At 31.9% G+C, this 20,269-nt stretch overlaps 2 protein-coding genes and 2 long non-coding RNA genes across 7 annotated transcripts; 2 read left to right on the top strand and 2 right to left on the bottom strand.

Moving 5' to 3' along the window:
- Positions 1–880: 880 nt before the first annotated feature.
- LOC128202396 (uncharacterized) lies at positions 881–5,485 on the top strand. Its single transcript, XR_008253753.1, has 2 exons — positions 881–1,266; positions 5,263–5,485. It is a non-coding gene; the product is annotated as an uncharacterized LOC128202396 (long non-coding RNA).
- Positions 4,243–9,939, bottom strand: LOC128202391 (general transcription factor 3C polypeptide 5-like). Its single transcript, XM_052902584.1, has 8 exons — positions 9,558–9,939; positions 8,472–8,679; positions 7,652–7,763; positions 7,098–7,383; positions 6,647–6,857; positions 6,118–6,296; positions 5,215–5,397; positions 4,243–4,375 (listed from the first exon to the last, which is right to left on the bottom strand). The coding sequence occupies exons 1-8, from the start codon at positions 9,666–9,668 to the stop codon at positions 4,298–4,300; spliced, it is 1,368 nt and encodes a 455-aa protein (XP_052758544.1). The 5' UTR covers positions 9,669–9,939; the 3' UTR covers positions 4,243–4,297.
- Positions 9,940–10,313: 374 nt separating this feature from the next.
- Positions 10,314–14,688, bottom strand: LOC128202392 (myb/SANT-like DNA-binding domain-containing protein 4). 3 transcript variants are annotated; one of them, XR_008253750.1, is made up of 7 exons: positions 14,261–14,688; positions 13,653–13,847; positions 12,634–12,696; positions 12,392–12,548; positions 11,737–11,890; positions 11,527–11,658; positions 10,314–11,137 (listed from the first exon to the last, which is right to left on the bottom strand). XR_008253750.1 is itself a non-coding variant. In XM_052902586.1 (6 exons), exons 1-6 carry the CDS (start codon positions 14,462–14,464, stop codon positions 11,622–11,624), a joined length of 810 nt encoding a protein of 269 aa, XP_052758546.1. In that variant the 5' UTR covers positions 14,465–14,688; the 3' UTR covers positions 11,442–11,621. The 3 variants fall into 3 exon arrangements, 2 of the variants coding, with proteins under 2 accessions (XP_052758546.1, XP_052758547.1); XM_052902586.1 differs by lacking the exon at positions 10,314–11,137 and having other exon boundaries at positions 11,442–11,658; XM_052902587.1 differs by lacking the exons at positions 10,314–11,137; positions 12,634–12,696 and having other exon boundaries at positions 11,442–11,658.
- Positions 14,689–17,317: 2,629 nt separating this feature from the next.
- Positions 17,318–19,999, top strand: LOC128202395 (uncharacterized). Of its 2 annotated transcripts, none has more exons than XR_008253752.1 (2): positions 17,318–18,002; positions 19,138–19,999. It is a non-coding gene; the product is annotated as an uncharacterized LOC128202395 (long non-coding RNA). The 2 variants fall into 2 exon arrangements; XR_008253751.1 differs by having other exon boundaries at positions 17,318–18,114.
- The last annotated feature ends 270 nt before the right edge of the window (positions 20,000–20,269 follow it).

The following is a 20,269-nucleotide window of genomic DNA, read 5'->3' as shown; positions in this document are numbered from 1 at the left end:
TATTATATTACTTAAATATTAATAAAAAAGAAACTTCCATATTCTTCTCTGCCAATGCGGCATCGGGGAGATAAAATAGGTCGTCAATCATAACTATTTACACGTAGACAACTTTGTTGCAGAGACCATGAATCGAGCTAACAACTAATTAGCTATCAATTTAATTGTTATTTAAACTAATTAGTTTTTTATTAATTAGTACTTAGTATTGTATTTTATTTTGTCTTGGACAAGACATTACCAATGCAGGTAAATAATAAATAAATAAATGCCTCTCTCTCGCAAAAATCATGTAGATATAGGAAAGTTTGTTTGAAAAATAAATAGGTTAGATATCTATGTTGATTACACTGTTACTATTTTTAAGACTAAAAAATATAGATGATCTCAATTCGCCCTTATTTTTTGTATGTTACGCGTTATTCAATAATTATGTTCCATTTTTGATAATTTTTTACCAAGCGATAGAGAAATGAAGGAAATTTTAGATATCGTTATTTTTTTTTTTATGCAATTTAGAATGGTAAACAAGCTGACGGCCCACCTGATGGAAAGTGGTAACCGTCGCCTATAGACATGAGCAGTACCATGGACATAACAGAGTATATTGTTTCGCCTATAATAGCCCCCATGCATTACCATTCCTGAGGACTCAGGTGTTATTCCTCTGTACCCTGTAAATTCATTGCCATATCCCACCGTTCATACCAAAACACAGCAATGCAAACTCAACTGCTTCACAGTAGAAACATGAATAGGACAGAGGTGCCAAGCAAACGACTTTTGTACAAAGTCTCTCTCTGGTAAAAGCAGAAGAGTTTGATTGTATGTCCATTTAATGTGCTAATATCAGGAGTTACCAAACTGATTTTTTTTTTTATTTGATAGCTCATTTCTTAAAGAAGATTACAGGCTACTCAAAATTACGATATGACCACGGGCAAAGCCGTGGGATATAGCTACCTTTTTTATAATTTTATGAATAATAAAAAAATGTAGGTATTCATAGATGACCGCTATTTTGGATATAAAATGATGAAAATATTATAATCCTTTATTCGACTTTATGACTAACAGGAGGTTAGTCCAAAGTACAGCGAGCACTCAACTTATCGAGACATCATGCCCTCCTCTTTATGTTGTGATTCATCCGTACTCTGAAAACAATTGTAACAGTTTTATTGAGTATTATCGAACATTTTTGTATTACTATGAAGACTTCAAAAACAAAAAGAAATGGAAAAAGTTGAGGCCAATATGCAAATGGTATGTATAGTCGATCAGCACTTTCCATCTGGTCTGAAAAACGAAAAAACATGTGAACCTTCCATATTGACATAGCGCATCCAGCTTTTAAATTAGTATAAAGGACTCTGTATTTTTGTCATTTGTCGATCCACGTTTCTCTGGGAAAAGTATTTATTTTAACACCCAAAATGATTTTAATGTCCTACATCATTTCATACATAACACCATACTACTTGGTTTGTAAATGCCAGATAAAATATATTATAAGCGAGTCAAACATTGTCTTCGTTTTTGTTAAACAATGCTTTATCTTATTTAACATAATACATGTACATTGAGCTTTTTCAATGTCAGCTAGGCTTTGACTTCTAAATGACACCGGAATTGGACGTTACTGAAGATGTCGGCACCTTGAACCTCAATTCTTTTGGAGATGTTGACAAAAGAGTTCTGAAACTGCGGAGCTACAGCAAATTTTTTTTAGCGGTAAGCATGCATTCTTACATCGTAGTAAAATTGACCTCGATTTAAATTCTAATCACATCAATATACAGAATATTGCGATTAAGCATTTTAAGATTGATACATTTAAATAATTTATGTACTAGTTATTATCGTATGAAAAACAAATGTAAAAACACTTATACAGTCGTCGTTATCCTTTGTTATACAAAAATTTTGTAAATATGTATTCTTTGCTTCAGCTGGAGAGACAATTCGTATTAACAAAATAAATAACCCGATGAGTAGCAGCAAAGGATAAATCCACCTTTGCTAGTATAACTAGTATTTATAACTGGACAATGGCAATTTATAAAACTTTTTAACAAAACAATAAAGAGATGAATAAAAGGATCTAAAAAGCGAAAAATAAAATTAAACTTTAACAAAAAAAAAACTGTCGAATTAATAATCGAAATATAAAACTTTTAGTCTCCAATTACATAATAATTAATTTGCTTGTCTATTTGTTTGGCGTCAACTAGTAATAACTAAATAATAATAATACAATAATCCGCCGAATAAGTAAGCAAAATGAATGCAATTGCATTCATTTTGCTTACTTATTTTTTTTATTGCATTTACATTTGCTTTTAATTTACCTTTCACGATATCATTTTGCCACGAATATCCATGATATAGGTACTTAATCATCACATCCTACATATCCACAATATCATCGAGCAATATTTAGAAGCATAGCATTTTTTTTTTGATGGGTGAAAATTATATGGTAATCCCGCCTGCGCTAACGGGATACGCTGGCGGAGCACCAGTGAAGGGTGATAGATAAGAATGAAAACAGGTCAGTTAGCCCATCATGATGAATTCATCAGGAATTAACTATGATAGTTTCCAGGGAGAATCGCGAGGAGGTCGACCTGGTTGGGTATATTGCTAGCAATAGGATTCTTAGTCTCCATTACTAACAATCCCTCTCCCCCAAAAGCATAGTATTATCTATTATATACATTTGGTCACTTTTATAATAATTTGCCGTACGATATTATCGTGGACGAACACGACTATAACGATGATCTTAGACGGCAATACCGTGAACCTTAAGAAATTTTTTGATGTCCATTATTGTCCATGGTATCTATCATACGTTGCCATTGATAGTGGCGGATTTTTTTAAGGGATAATAATGTAATTTTAACCCCGCCTGCGCTATCGGTATACGCTGGCGGAATACCAATGAGTGATGATAGGTGAAGATGAAGCAGTCATCGTGACAAATTAAACAATAAATCAATCACCATGGTTTCCAGAGAAAACCGCGAGGTCGACCTGATGGGATTTATTACTAGCAATGGGGATGCTGATCTCCATTACTAACAATCCCTTCTCCCCCTAGTAGCGGATTTACACATTTGTCCATCAGTGGACTATTAAAATTTGGCCACAATCAGGTTAAATGTTTGGTCAAAGAAATTATAACTTTTGATACCAAATCTGCCATACCTAATATCTGCCGTTCTTTTTTTTTTTGGAGGGCAGCTGGGGTGTGTGGGATTCGTACCCACTAAAAACCATACGACGTACCTCGAGGCGCTTATGTTGGATCCCGGGTTCCCGTTTGTACGACTACCGAGTATCCAACGCGACAGGGGGAAGCACAAAAGATCTAAATGGGTCGACGTGCTTAGCAGCTTAGCTGGCCCCATATGCGAATATAAGATCCAACGCGACGGCCCGCCCTGTAGGTGGTGTAGGGCAGGCCTCCTCTCTTAGTTAGGGTGGGGAATGTCCCTCCCACCCCTACCATCACAAAAATCTGCCGTCCTAGGCTCCAGCCTACAAAGTCTGCTGATAAGTCCGCCACTGATTCCTGACGACTAAACTGTTACACCTCCATACCATGTAAATTACTGCCATATATCACCCCCCATAACATACATACCCTTTTAAGCACAGCTGCTTCATAGCAGAAACTCGGGTGTGACAGAGCTACCCATTCTACTTCTACAGTTGATAGATACCTCTGTGTAAAATTACGACTTGCACATAACTATATGTTATTTAGCATTGTCTTACTAAAATTGTATGTTGTACGATGTAATTACCTAAGACACAAAAAACTGAAAAACGGGATGACTCGGTATGTTTTGATCTCTCTACTTAAGTAGCTAGTTCATGAGTCTATTATTAATTTTAGTAAATAGTAATTACTTTAGTAAATAACCACAAAATACTTATTAGTACCTACATCACATTAGATTTTTTTATCATACTTAATATTAGATATTCCATGTCCATATCTATAAAACAATGTAATAAATATTAGGTTTGGATATTAATACGTATATCGAGTTTTGTTCACGAAAATTAGCAAAGAGGATAATTATAAATTTGGACATAATTAATACTGGAAAAGAAAAAAGGGAGAGGTGGAAGCAGTCACTGATGTTTCGACACATTTTTTGACTGCACAAACTTTTTAAGTAGCAACCCTGTACAAAATATAATTGGAAAAGGTATATAGAATAATACTTTTTATTACTTTAATACAATTGTATATTTACATATATACACATACAATATACATTTATTGAGCTTCGTCAACTTCAGTTCCGATAGCACTGCTACCTTCATCTTCAGAGTTGTCTTCATCGCTGCTTCCTTGCTGCAAAACAAGTAAAATATAAATATGCAGTAATTATAGAGCTTAAAATGAGTTGATAAATCGAGAAATAAACATAATATAATACATTCACTATTAATTAAAAGGGATTTATGATTTATTAAAAGAATTAAACTTTGTAGTATCAAACTAGACAGAATGTATGCTTAGGTAAAAACATGGCTACTTAATATTACTGGCCAGTTAAATAGAAAATGATGTTTTTTTTTTTTGGTTTTATACAAAATCGATATTGTATAATAATGATAATTTTAAATAATAACTTAGATTCCATTTATTATAAAGATCTTTAGTCTTAATATCTTTGACAATTCGTACGTAGGTAAAGAAAGCTGAAATTACTATAATTAGCTAGCAATAGTTTGGTACCAACTGATTCAATAGATACCATGTCGATAATATTTTTTTGTGGTGGTTTAAAACCTTGGTTTTGTAAATGAGAAGCTACTAGATATGTATAAACAATAATATGTTTTTGTAATTTTTAATTTATTAGCATCAAGTAATAATACATTTCTAAATATTGATCATATTATAGGAGCATATGCGCACTTTGATACGTTTTTACCTTCTTTGTGATCTTTTATATGTCATGATGCAATTTAAAAATTTGAAAACAAAACAAAAAATAATAATTTAAATATATTGTAAGTAAATAGTGTAAAGTGTAAATATCAAAAGTTATGACTAAGAGTGCATAAAAAAATAACCATACTTTTTGTAACTTTTCAGGCAACTTTTACCAATCTTTCATTTCACAATTTTCAATTTAGAACAATATCTTATTTGTACATACTATACAAAAGCTTAAAAATATTTACCTCAAATTTCACATCGGCACTGTAATTGGATATCACCATTTGTTTAAGGTACTCAAACATGTGGTCACGGCATGTCTCCTCGCCTTTGGGTGGCAGCCAGCCGCGTTTAGGGTGGCAAAGGTAACCAGGTGGTGGCTCTTTCGCTAATAACTCTTCCACTTCGGGCAATTTTATATCGCACAACTGTAACAAGACGTGATGAATTCACAATAATACAACCATTTAATATCTAAAATTAATCATTTTACAAATAAAGCCAGTTTTAACAGTTTTTCTTTTTATGATATACTAGCTGTAACTTGTCGTAAGTTACAGTTAAGTTATGGGCCCTTACAATGGAATAAAAATTATCTGTGTTAATTCATAATTATTCTTATGAATCTTAGGACAATCTTATATAGATATGGTCCAAAGTACCAAATATTCAGTCATGTCGTGTAGTCCCGGAATGGAATGGGCCACTCCTTCCTTTATCGTGGATGCCGTCGACGGCAACTAAGGCAACTTAATGGTCGAAGAATGAGCAGCAGCGCCTCTTTTGAAATATCACCAAAGCCTGTGGTTGCCAACCCGTCTGCCAAGTGTGGCAACTATTGGTAAAACCCCCTAATGGGGGACGCTTAAGTTTAGCAGTAGACAGTTAATGTCTCATAGATAATGATGACAATATTCAATAATTACAAACATGTAAGTGTTTTAACTTACTTTCAAATTTATTTACTTAACAAACAAACTCTCATTTATAATATTAGTAGTAGACGACGGTTACCATTTACCAATAGGTGGGCCAACAACTTACTTGTTAACATTTCATTTCTAAAAAAAAATATAGATGACGTCCCATTCTTACAAATCGAAATGTATATGTATTATGTAATAATATGTAACAAAACCACCACCTACCTGATAATATACTTGGCGCTGAGACGGCGGTACACCAGGCCGGAAGTAGACGGTTGCTTCTGTTATTTCCTCGTTCGCGCTGGTATCACTGATGTTTCGATGTTTATGTTTGCTACGTACGCGGTCTGCTCTCTTGTACTGGGCGTGTTCACGCGTCAAGACCACAGAGTGTATGCCCACTGAAAATATGAAAACACCAATTTAGGCAAACAGAAAAATATATTTTTTTTTTAAGATGCATAATCCGACATTTAGGAATTTTAAATATAAGAATGAAGAATTTAACCTTATTGTATCATTAAACTAGAGTAGAATTACAATAAAGGATAATTTAAAAAAAGATTTGAGCTTTTGTAGGCCGACTCAAATAAAATTAATTTTAGATTTGCACTTAGAACATAATGAGAAAATTTTGCCCACCAGAGATAAACCGCTATTTACGTAGGCCACAAATTAAATATGGTGAGATCTTATAATATATTGTAAATAGATAAATAGAATTTGACCATGAAAGCAATAGATCAACTACCTGTATGTCTAACCCTAAAATCCAATGATTGGTACATCCGAGCAGCAGGGTCCTTTCGGGGATCATAGCCATACTTGACCCACAGCATCTTCCAGGGTCCAGACTTCATATAAAACGCCAAACACGGCAGAATTATTTTCAATGACGGGGTCCTTACTTTACTGTGATATTTCACTAAATTCATTGACCAAATAGGCCTCTCATCAAATAGCTGAAAGATAACATTTCATATTATAATACTTAAAAAATACTTTTATTTCATTTAATGTTACTAATTAGTTTAACTGTAATTCTATATATTATTTTATTCTAATAAATATCTTTATTAATAATATACAATCAGAACCAAATATACATATTAAACATTTTTTAAGTAATATTATTGTTATTTAACCTTTCTTTATATATTGGTGGTAACTTTTTAAATTTTTTATAAAAAATTTAATTTTACCTTTTGAACAAGTTCATATTCATTTTGTAGAGCAGGATAAGTTGACAATCTTTCAATTTTTTGTTTAACATAAAACTCTTGAGGTTCTGTAGGTAAGTTATCTATTAGATTAAATGGTACACCAGCTGTGGGCATTCCTCTCTCAAGTCTCAATCTATAGTGAAGATTATCCTCATTATCTGTGATTGCCTTCTTTTCCTGGTACCTTTTGTCTGTGTACATATAGCCTACTGGTTTATCAGATCTTGTGAAGTGGGATGGAACTATAAATAATTGTGAAGGTTCCCTATAAACAAAAAATAAATTATGAATACAATATAAATTATGAATAATAAACCCAAATACCTACCTAGTTGTTTGTATGCGCCTTTGTCTAAAAACTATTATTACATATAATAAGAATATTTAAAAAAAATTAAATACAGCAGTAAAATTTACACTTAAAAAATTAAATATTTCTAACATAAATTAATTCTTCTAAAAAATATCAAATGCTATGTTGTGTATTATATATAATCCAGGGGTAGAAATAAAAAAAAACAATTACTACTTACGACATAAAACCAGTGTCTTCTAGGCCTGTTGGTAACAACTTCTCCAATACACACTGACCCTGACTAGACCCTGGTTTTTCCTCTACAGGAAGGTATTGAAAGTCACACATGGCTGTAAGTGAAAGAAATATAAAGCAATTAGTGTATATAACTACATATAAGTATAATAACTACAATATTGTGTAATGTTTTTTTTAAATAGTATTATTCCAGGATTTTCTGATTATTGTTATACTTAACTGATTTTTCCATAACACATTCTAATTTATTTAAATTAATAGGTTATGAACACATTATTTTTTTCTAAGAGTTCCAATAATTGTATTCATGACTTAATCTTCAACCTAGGATATCCTGAGTTATGAAGAACCAAATAATGAATATCTGGGAAAACAACCAAGAACACCCAGATCTAAACAAATTCAGGAAGGGTCTTTTCCTAAATTGGATAGACCAGGATCGAACCCGGAACCTCATCAATGCAATGTGACACAGTTGATCTTGGAGGTAGTCAACTTCTTCGATCATACATAATTTAATCATACATAAATTATGTATATTATGTCTATAAATAATTTTATTATAGTGTAATTATGAATATGACATTATACTAGTTAAAAAAAAATTATGACAATTTAAAAATTTCACCAAGTACTATCAAAACTACATTATTACAGTTTATTTTATACATAACATTTGAAATTATGGAAATTTTGTGTATTAAATTTATTAAAGTGTAATAAAGAGAGTATGTACACAAATAACTTGTAAAACAGTATCATAGATATAGAAAATATTATACAATATATAGACTACTAACATTCAAATTTGAAGATTTTGCTCACTCGCCCAACAATTGCTGTAGACATAATTTCTCTCTTTACTTCATTGTTTTCTATGGTTTTTTTCACTCTAACTTTTATCACAACACCAGCTGTGGGTTTTTCATCTGCATATATTTTCTTTACATAGGGATTATCTGGTTGGAAGCACAGTCCTAAGCGCTTTTTAGTGGGATGTGAATATACCTGTAAAGATATAAATTATATTTAAAACAACAACAAAATCTGTGTGTTTACCAACTGTGCGTATACCAATGTTTGTATAGAGAAAGTCGAACATATGTCTTCCTTTTCTCTTTTTTGATTTTACACATGTTGACATACCTCTGACAAGGCAATTCCTGCGAGCAAGTACAATGTATTGAAAAGTTTAGGTTTCAAGCAGCCAGTTATAATATCACATGTTTCATTTAATACAACATTGACACAGAAAGCTAATGCTAGACCAGGGATATGTAGAATGTACAGTCCAAGATGTGGATATTAGACATCTCAGTAGATTATTCTTCTTGTTATACCTATTTGTTGTTTTATTTATGTGAGTGGCCTATCTAGAGTAATACCCAGATAATGGAAACTAGCACACTGTTCAACTTGCATACTTCATCAGAAAATATTTAATGTTAATTTTGCCTCGGATTTCATAAGTGGACAATGCAGGACAAAGGTTTAGATGGATTAGGCCTGAGAGTACTGTTGTAAAAGTATCCAGTATATGAAATACTAGTTTTCTTTAGCCTTCTCAAAAGTCCAGATTTGAACTGCTAATGCCAGGTCGTTGGCACTGCCTGCCACTGCCACTGCCTGCATGTGGCACAATCAATATTTTAAAAAATCGTTATAAAGTAGATATTTTCCATTCCTGCATTAATAACAACTAAACAACAACAACCGTTCCTAAGAGTAGACACTGACCATAAGATTTTTTTATACTTTAGAATAGCAAACATGCTGACGGCCTATCTGATGGAAAATGGTAACTGTCGGCTATAGACATGAATATGGGTACTTAGGTAAGAGTGTCTTCTAGTATATTGTTAAATATTATAAATAAAAATACAAACCTGTGATATATTTTTGATGCCACCCAGGCATCTCAAGGCTTTTTCATTATTTTTCACGATCCCTGGAAACTGTATACATACTAATTCCCTATTTGAGTTATCAGTTTCCATATTTTCAATTTTCCATAGAAAATTTAGTTTTAACCACCGACTTAAACTTTGCTTATCAATATTTTATGAAAGCGTGATACCCATTGTATGTTTTGACTAAATATATATTTTAATACTTTAACTATTTATATTAATATAACCAAACCAAATTATATATTAATATAACCAAACAAATAACACGCTAAACAACAAAATAAAATAGAACACACTTTTGAAATATTTTCATATGGCAGGTGTCACCACAAATTAATGTCACCGCTAAGTATAAAGATCTGTCAGTCATCCACGGTTGCCAGATGCTATTTTTTATTTTTACCCAACTGTCAAATATTTTTTCGCCGATAAGATTACCTTTTTCACTCAATTTCAAACTGTAACGAATTTCACTACGTTTTTTCATGAATTGTGATTTATGATCAAACGTAGTGAAAATGATAAAGCAAACAACGAAAAGAAAACTGCAGTTGTATGTACATTATACAAGAATTTCATATCTCCAAAAAATAAATGGCAACGCATAAAGGATATGAACGACACAGTATGCTTTGCATGTCCATGGTAATATGTCTATAGGCGACGGTTACCAGTATCCGTCAGCTTGTTTACCATTTATTAAAATGGTAAACAAGCTGAATGTATAACAAAAATTCGAGAGCAGAAACATTTTTACGCAATTACCTACCCATTAATTTTATTGTATAAATAACGAATATTAGCAAATTTTGATTAATTAAACTGAAAGAAAAAATAATACGAATTTGATATGTAAATACTTTTTATTTGATATTGATATAGATAATATCACAAATATTACTGAAATAACAAGGATCGGCATCGTGCGAGTACTGTTTCTGATAACATCTTTAGCAGTTACTATACTCTCTAGACCAATCTTTACCAAAGTGGGCGATAACGACCCCTTGTGAGCGCTGCAAGCCTAAAGGGGGGCGGTAAGAGACCCAGAAAAAAATGGGGGGGTTGTGTAGAGGTTCGTATAGAATTAATGTTTAATTTCCGCAAATATAGCTCACAATAATTAATTTAATTTGAAGTAATAGTGATTTTTAAGTAAGTGAAAAAATGGAAGCGCTAAAAAATAATTTATTCTCAAAGTGGGCAGTAGACAAAATAAGTTTGGAAACCCCTGCTCTAGACTGCTATAATCGCTTAAGATCAAACAGGCCATATATTTGTTTGCCACATGGTATTAAAAACAAAAATGTGTAGGTACTTACTTATACCTAAAAATCTATCTATATCTAGATAAATATTGAACTTCCATTGCTAGTAATACACCCTCTGTCAGATCAACTTCCATATGGACCCCTTAGAAACCATCGTGCTGAATTCCAGGTGTATTAATCACGATGGGTTTACTGACCTGCATTTCATTCTCATCTGTCATCTCTCACTGGTGCCCCACCAGCATATACCATTAGTGCAGGCGGGTTTAACATTTCATTATCATCCTTTAAAAAAATATTGAACTTGTAAAATACCTAATATATTTTGGTTGGAGGAGAGGAAATTGTTAGTAATAAGAACTAGTAGTCTATTACGGGCAATATACCATAATAGATTGATTTTCACACATTCCCCCCCCCCCCCCCCGCCCCGCCCCGCCCCCCTTCCAAAACCATTATTCCTGTTATATTCATACAATCATATCAAAAACTGTACCATTATAACTTGTACACTATGATATAGTTTAAAGAATAATATTCTGAGATAAACAAGTGTGGGCAGGTAACAGGCGAATAAGGAATACTATGGACAACCCACCAAACCACCATCTATATCTCAGGAATTAATAAGAACACAATTTAACCAATGTTTTGGATTGTGTAACTATCCATACATTTTCATGAAATGTGTTGTCTCTGGCAATAACTTGTAATTGAATCAAGAGACCAAAATTAGTGATAGTCATTATAATATGTTAAAATGTATGTATTATCGATGTACCACTGCTTCAACTGCAACCAGCAGTCTGAAAACAAAGATAACATTTGAAGATACAATTTAGATAAAATTACATGTATAATAAGTAGATATAAAAATAAATTACTTTTCTAACAAAAGATTCCGTTGCCTTTCAATTTCGAGCCTGTCCTTTTCCATTTTCAGTCTGATATTATTGCATCTCTTTTTTTCTAAAAGTTTCTGTTTTTCAATTCTTATTCTCTCTTCTTCTAAATTTAAGAGTCGGTCATGAACTAATCCTAGAGAACAGAGAAATTTAAGATATAATTAAGCTTACTACTACATGTAAACACCTAATATTTAATAATTCTAATACAGTTACACTATTTGATACAATTCCATATGAATATATTTCAATTGATTATATATGATATCATATTATATCAAGTAGCTATTTTTACTTCCTTAACATTCTCTTAAAGTACCGATTACACAGTTTCATATCTATAAAAGCTAGAGCTAGAAAATGAATTAATTTTATATGAATTTCTTCAGCCATGTAACTTCATATTAAATGTGTCCGAGCACTCAATGTGTCAAAGCATCACTATATTTTGCCATATGTACCTATTTGTGGTTTTATGTGTAAAATTATTAAAGAAACATCTGCAGTAACTGTGTTGTGAAATTACTTAGGATGATGTCATTAGTTTATTTACAAAATAAACTTCATAAATTTTAAGAGTGTGAAGCATGTATATAATCCATCATAACTTGTCATAAAATGTAGTTACACTCACTGACTGGCCGTCCCCTTTTCCATAAAGGTTTCCCACTGGCAGGTGCTGATGACATCTCAGTAGATCCCATCCCAATATCTGAATCTGTATTAATACCATCTTCAAGACTTATTCCAATATCTGTCTGTGTGTAATGTTGTGGATCCGTCGACCATTTCTAGACAAATTACATAGTTTATTGAGTAGACATTCAACTAGCAATTTGATATTAAAACATTGAAATTAAGTAAAAATATTGCTACCATAGTGCTTGTAGATGGGTCTTCATTGCATATATCATCATTCACATTAGCCTGTGTTACAGTCTGAAAAATCAATAAATATATTAGAACAGATTATTATATTATAAAAAATATATTCATGACTGCAATTCCATATGGAGTAGTCAGAGGCATTTGTTAAAGAAACAAAAATTTTAGTTAAGATTTAGCTGTTATTAATGTCATTGTTTATAAAAATATTTAAGATTTTTCTCATTTACATTTATAAAGAAGCACAAATAACAATTAACATGTCACTGAATGATGTCAATGAAATTATTTATTTTTATTATTTTTTTATAAATTTTGTATTAAAAACACAAACCAGAGTGGTATCCATCAATTATAGGCATGTACAATATGAGCATTAGCACATAGGACCTCTTACAGTTACCACTTTACTTTTTTTTAATGGATGAAAATGAAATAGTGAACTTTCTGGTGCTATCAGTTTAACATGACACCAGTGACTGATGATAGGTGAGAATAAACTAATAAAGTCAGATCAGTTAGCCATACTGACAAATTTAGCAATAATTAACCACAATAGTTTACAGGGGTAACTGCATGGAGGTCGACCTGACAGGGTATATTCTAGCAATAGAGCTGTTAAGCTCCATTGTCAACAATCCTAATATGTTTTGTCTCCATGCTATGTAATTTTACTTGTAATTTATTTTTCAATTGTGATAGCTATGATAAGGGACAAAAAGTAAAGCCATAATGCAACTAATTATTGTTTAATGGATTACTCGAAATCTAATGGTAGTATTTACAGTTTGGTTTTCTTATCCCACTTTGTACTTTCTCATAGGTGTTGTATAAGGTGACTAAGAGAACTTAATGGTTAAAGGATGGGCAGCAACATCCCTCTTCTAAATACCACCAATCTGCTAGCAAAACCCCCCCCAGTAGATAGAGGCCAATGTTCAGCAGTGGACAGTTAAAGGCTGATAAGATGATGATGATTATCATACTTTATATATATTTTTTATATTTACCATTGAGTTACTAGCAACAGCTGATGTTTCAGGTACACCAGTCAATCCAAATACAGAGATATTTGTACAAATTAACCTTAGTATCTTCTCTTCAGCCTCTGTTAATTGGGTGTTAGCATTACAACCAGGTGTAAAGCGATTCTTTCGTATCCTAAATGCTTTCTTTTTCACATTTGATTTCCAATCTCTCCATGTCTAGATATTGATAAAAATACAAAAGTATTATGTGACAGCAAAAATAAAGAAATTACAAATCTTTAATTGGGGTATGATAAAAAATAAAATATTAATTTATAACCTCCTGTTAATGTTATACAGAATAAGTAAGAATTTTCCAATATTTTTCTATCTTCATGTTTCTATTACATGAAAACTACTGTGTAAATATTATTGCTTTCCATTAGCTTGTTTACTATATTAAGTATCCTAAAAATCTCCTAGTAAACATTAAAAATAGGGAATGATATTTTAAAAAATATTTACACCCTGAATACATACTATTACTAATATTTTTCGCTTGTGCAGTCTTTTTCTGTTATTATTCCTTGTTTTTATGGTAATTGATTCACATAACAAATAAGAACATGAAATCAACGTTTGCAAAGTACCTGCTGCCATTTATCTGGTGTTTTAATTGCACCAGATCCAAAGCCTGAGTTAGCATTAAGTTTTTCTGTAATTTTAATCCAAGCATTTGTTTGACGTATCCTGCCCTCGAGTCCTGTAAATTTTCCAATAGCTAGTTCCTTATCTTCCTCTAAAAAATGTAAAAGCATATTCAATTGCTCTGGACTCGCTTTGCGTCTTTCCATATTAGGTTTATTATAATTGAAGATAGATACAGAACAAAGCTCACAAATAGTTTCAAAATAAGTTTTAGTAATTTCATTCAGTGATATTCATCATCATTATTATTCATTATGTTTAAATTGCTTAAATAGCCCTCATTTACATTCAATCACTTCAATGCATAAAAACTGTTTACTTTTTTAGTGACATTTAAATAAAGTTTTGAGAACTTACTAAAAACCACAAAAAGTACCGCAAAAACAAAACAAAACAATCTTGCAGAACCAATCATCAACAATCTTCTATTTTTTTTTTTTTAGTACGTTTGTTCCGTTTGGAACAGGCTAAGGTCGGAGACCATGCTGCCTAGTCTTCAAAAAGATAATTTGTCTGGAATTTTATTTTTCTAATGTCGCTTCAATTATTGTCATAATCTTCAATATTTCATTTGTCAAATCCGGTAAGTACATTTTCATAAATATCTTTTCTTGAGTTTTCTTAAACCAGTGGATTTATCAAATTAAAAATAAATAATTATAAAAAATCATTGTCTTGCAATTCAATAAAAGTATTCTTATAGCTCCTTGAATGTTGTAGTAATATAAGTGAAAATAGCTTTGAAACAAGAAGGAAATCTTAAGAGAAGCGGGATTGAGTGCGGGATATTTTCGGGTTTTTGGAAGATAATCCTAAGTTCGTCAAACATAATGTGTCTTTGAATGACAAATTCAGAGCAATCAAAAAAAAAGTGATGTAGAGATTGGGCTGTATTTGAGTTACACCATGTGCATGATGGGGAAGCGATCATGCCCATTCGGTGCAGGTGTTCGTTGAAAAGTCCGTGGCCGATTCGTAATCTACAAATATTGGTGTAAAATTTTCTGTTTGTGTCCTTTCCTTTGCAGAACCACGGTTTTCCAATACGCCAATTAATTTTGCGGTACCATTTGCCTTTAGTCTGTAATATTTGAGTCCAATGCTCCTCCCATTTAGTTGTAACGATTTTATGTATTCCAATACTACAATCTGAGTAACAAAGGGGTAAATCTTGAACACGAGCAGCACTTGAATTAATAATTTTAGCCAAAGTGTCTACTTGTTCATTCCCAAACACTCCAATATGTGAAGGGGTCCAGATGAAGATAATATCTTTTCCATATATAGTACAGAGATGATAATATTTATTACGAATTTCTTGAATTAAGTAGTTTGATGATGAAATGAATGTGTTATTTTTTAATGCCATAAGAACACTCATACTATCTGTAATTATAATCCATTTCGAATATAGTACCTGTTTTTCTATGTATTCTAATGCTAAAAATATAGCTTTTGCTTCTGCTGTGTAAATACTAGCCAAAGTTGAAATTTTATAACCGTGACCAAATCTATTTGACAAATCGTAAAAAGCCACTGAAGTGCTAAGTGCATTTTTGGAACCATCTGTATATATCTGCCTGTAGTCAATAAATTCTGATAAAGTCTCATACATATCGTGCTTTTCTTTTATGTCTTTACGTATAACAATTTTGATCTTACAGAACTTACTCTCATAAAGGCCATTATAACAAGGAAGTATCTTACTACTATAGATGTTATATTCATCTCGTAAATTCAAATCATTGACAATAGTTTTATTCAAAAACATAGAAATGGGGCAATTTAATAATTTGAGTATGAGTGGGTTATTGGAAACTGAAAAAACTTTGAAGAGAAATTTGAGTTTTAGGTATTCGAAACGAAGAAGGATAGGAGGCAAATTACATTCTACTTGCATTGAGATAATTGGAGAAGTATACATAGCACCTAAAATAAGTCTTAAATTCATATTTTGAATTTTTTCGAGTTTTTCTACTAATTTATGTTCTGAGGCATAACAAAAGAAAGCGTAATCAAAATTACTTCTAACAAGAGATTTGTAAAGTAAAAGGATAATTTTAGGATCAGCTCCCCAGTTACGACCAATTACAGATCTTATTATATTAGTGGCTCTTAAAGCACGATCTACTAAGCAATCAACGTATAGATCCCATTTTAAATTTTGATGAAAAATTACCCCCAGAAATTTAACGCTACAGTCTGTTGGAAGAGTTTGATTATTATATATAATATTCATTAATGGAACATATTTATGAACTTGATGAAAAACAACTACTTTACTTTTGGTTAAACTAATATCGAGGGAAAGAAGAGACAAATATTTCTCAAGTCTTTTTAATGACTCATTTAACACTAATTGCATATCAATAATATTCTTTCCTTTTATATAAATTAATAAATCATCGGCAAATTGCAAGTTGTTCACACTGTTTCCTAAAATTGAATTAAGTTTATAGATATATAAAATATATAGTAGCGGGCTTAGAATACCACCTTGACATACTCCTTTAGAGCTTAACCTAGGTCCTATTAATTTACTATTTACTTTAACATACACTTCTCTATTACTAAGAAAATTATAAATCCATTCGATAAGTTTCATTGGAAGAAATGAGGATAAAATCGAAGATAGAACTGTTAAATTTACATTGTTAAAAGCTCCTACGACATCTAAAAAAACAGATAGAACATATTCATCGTTATTCAAAGCAGTACTAAGGTCGACATAGAAGTTCGCTAAACTTTCGCGCGCTGAATATCCACGGCGAAAACCAAATTGATTCGATGGTAATATACTATTACTTTCAATAAAGAACTCTAAACGCTGTTTAATTAATTGTTCGAATAATTTGCCTGCACAGGACGTCAATGTTATAGGTCTATAGGAGTCGAAATTTGTAGGATCTTTACCGGGTTTAATTACTGGAATCAAACAATCCATTTTCCATTCTGGTGGGATAATACAGTCCTTCCATAAATCGTTAAAAATTTGTAAGAGTTTAGTAAGGTTTATTTTATTCAGCAATCGAAACATATTGTATGTTAAGCGATCAAGGCCACTAGCTGTATCTTTTCTAGATTTTACTGCACTGGATATTTCATCAATTGAGAATGGGTCAGTGAGAAATTTTGGGCATGAATTAACAGAATTAAACTGTTTGTCATCAAAAGGTGAGTGTACAAAATCAGGAGTATATTTGCGTAAAAAATCATTGACCCATGATATATCTTTAAAATGATTTTGACGATGTTTTGAATTTAGTTTTCTCATATTTTGCCAAACAGTGGAAATTGGTGTTAATCTATTAAATTTGGAACAAAATTCCTGCCACCCCTGTTGTCTTACTTGCTTAATTACTAACTTTTTAACAGCTTGAACTCTTTTAAAATTTATGTAATTATCGAGAGTTGGATTTTGTTTAAACCTAAGGTAAGCCGCTTTACTATCATTGACAGCTGTCGCACACCTGTTATTCCACCAAGGTACTGCAATATGTTTGTGCCTCTTTGAAGTATTTGCACCGCTATTTGATAAGTTCCTACGTGGAACGGAACGTTCCACAGCTGTCAAAATAATTTTACAGAACCTATTGTAATTGTTTAAGGGTTCATTGACATCATACTCGAAATCCAAAAGTAATCGATTAACAGTTTCAGAATAAAGATCCCAATTAACGAGACGTAGGTTTATACGATTTAACAAAAGTTTATTAACTTCATCTATAGAAGCATGTTGTTCACCTGACGGAGTTGATGAAGAGTTCTTTGTGTTTATTTTAGTAAAAGTCGGCAGGTGATAACTTCCTAACGGATCATCATGAACCGACCACTCGCATTTTAATGATATGGATGGGGATACCATAGTTAAATCAAGGCCATTGGGTCTCCAAATATGAGAGCCAACAGTAGTAACTTGCTTATCATTTAATAGTACCAAATTACATTCATCTAAACAATCAAGAATGTCTTTACCTCTTGTATTAGTGGAGGTACAACCCCACATAGTATGATGTGCATTTAAATCTCCAGATATGATAGTGGGTTTAGGAAGAGACTCCAAAAAGAACTTAAATTTGGCTTTAGTAAAACTAGGTGTACTATTGGTAGGACAGTAAATACTGGCAACTGAATACCAAGAATTATTAACTTCAATACTAATAGCTATAGTTTGCAAGGAATTGTCGAAAAAAGAGTGAAGTTTTTTATATCTAATACTATTATGTATAATAATCGCTACTCCATTGTGGTTATTACCACAATCATTTCGTTCTATACAATAATCTTTAATTTTTAATTTGTAATGTGGTTTTAGCCAAGTTTCTGAGATGAGAGCAACGTGAATATGATGTTCATTTAAAAATTGTGTAAAAATATGTCGATTGCTCAGTAGGCTCTGAGCGTTCCACTGTATGATAGTTAATTGGTCTCGATTGAATTTTGTGAAATAGGTCTATTACCAAAAGTATCATATAACACATTCAAAACACTTTTAGTGTTAATAGATGTGTTCTTTGTGTTATGTAGTGAAATAAGTTTGATTATGCTTTCTATTAAAAGTGATAAACTCTTGTTATCAGAATTTAGAATTGAAATTAGGTCTACATTTTTTTTAGGTTTGTTACCCAGTTTAGGAAATATTTCAGTGCTAAGTATATCTCCAAAAGAAGCAGGTCTGAATTTAGATCTATTTTCAGCAATTTTCTTTTGTTTAACAGGGCATTGCGGTGATACACTTGTGTGATTTCCATTGCAGTGTACACAAATAGCGTTTTCCATTCCAGTTGTACAAGTTTTATAATTATGCTCACCTTTGCAGATGCTGCAACGCTCAGAATTCTTACAGAATTTAGCTAAATGTCCATACCTCAAGCACCGGTAGCATTGTTTAACTGGTGGTATATATGGAGTGACATTGTGGCGCCAACCTCCAATATCCAGATATTCAGGTAATACAGATGCAGCAAAAGTAATTGTCACGGTTAGAGTTGGCTGTAACACATATCCATGAGTCAAGGTATTTTTTCTTAAAATTCTTTTAATAGCAATAATTTTCTTAGAACTCGATATCATAGTATATATTTTTTTATTAGATATATTTGTAGGTACATTTCTAATAACGCCTGTAACTTCTGTTGAAGAAGCAGGAATACTGGCCTTAAAATGGTAGTCATTTAAAAAAGTTTTATTATTTAAAAAAGCATTGGCTAAGTCTGGCTTTTGAAAGTATACTCCGATTTTGAATTTATTTATAGATCTAAGATAAGTTACCCCTTTATTAAATCGTTTTAAACAGGAGGAGAGTGAGAGCAAGTCTCTGGATCCAATGGTTTTCTGACTATCTGAGGATTCTACAAAGACAACAAATTCTGTCCCAGGGGATTCCTCGGGATATCTTCTAATATAATCTGTGACGTAGTAAGGTTTATACTTATCGGCCTTATCAATTTCAGATTCTGAGTCAGTAGAAGTATCTTCCGAATATATATCCTTGTCATTACAAGGTTCATGGTCTACATCACCTGAATCGTCATCTTTTTTTTTCCTTTTTCTACAACTGCGCTTCCCCATGAATGCTAATTATATTACTGTCGCTGAATTTAGTGAAAATATAATATTTTATTAAATAATAAGAATTGATAGAGATAGTTTTAATAAATTAATAAAAAAAATTTAAAAAACCCGCTTGTTCTTATTCGAGTTTCCCGCCTTTTTTCTTATTTCCTTCATCTCCTTTGCCACTAGAGGCTTGTCTGTATAACATTCGTTTGAAAATTCATTTACCTCATTTTGTTTCGTTTCGTCTTTGTTACGTGTAGTCAATTTTTTGTCTGAAGTCATATTAGATTTGTAAAAATGTTATAAACTATTTTAAGAATATAGGTTAAATGGTAATTAATTAAATAAGTATCTACAAATGCACTCTGTGGCAGTTAGTGGTATCTACCACA

Source organism: Galleria mellonella, unplaced genomic scaffold (assembly GCF_026898425.1).
Source record: "Galleria mellonella isolate WM207_F2 unplaced genomic scaffold, CSIRO_AGI_GalMel_v1 utg93, whole genome shotgun sequence".
NCBI lineage: Eukaryota > Metazoa > Arthropoda > Insecta > Lepidoptera > Pyralidae > Galleria > Galleria mellonella.
Note: the sequence above shows the minus strand (reverse complement) of the source record. Positions and strands in the feature narration are given on the sequence as shown.

Excerpts from the sequence above, each read along its gene's own strand:
- LOC128202392 (XM_052902586.1), bottom strand. The coding sequence starts at position 14,464 with ATGGAAAGACGCAAAGCGAGTCCAGAGCAATTGAATATGCTTTTACAT. Across the intron at positions 12,549-12,633 it reads ACCCATCTACAAGCACTATG|AAATGGTCGACGGATCCACA; the intron begins GTAGCAATATTT and ends TAATTTGTCTAG. Across the intron at positions 11,659-11,736 it reads CGGAATCTTTTGTTAGAAAA|ACTGCTGGTTGCAGTTGAAG; the intron begins GTAATTTATTTT and ends CTTTGTTTTCAG.
- LOC128202391 (XM_052902584.1), bottom strand. The coding sequence starts at position 9,668 with ATGGAAACTGATAACTCAAATAGGGAATTAGTATGTATACAGTTTCCA. Across the intron at positions 7,764-8,471 it reads CAAAATCTTCAAATTTGAAT|CCATGTGTGACTTTCAATAC; the intron begins GTTAGTAGTCTA and ends TTTCACTTACAG. Across the intron at positions 6,858-7,097 it reads AATATGAACTTGTTCAAAAG|CTATTTGATGAGAGGCCTAT; the intron begins GTAAAATTAAAT and ends GTTATCTTTCAG.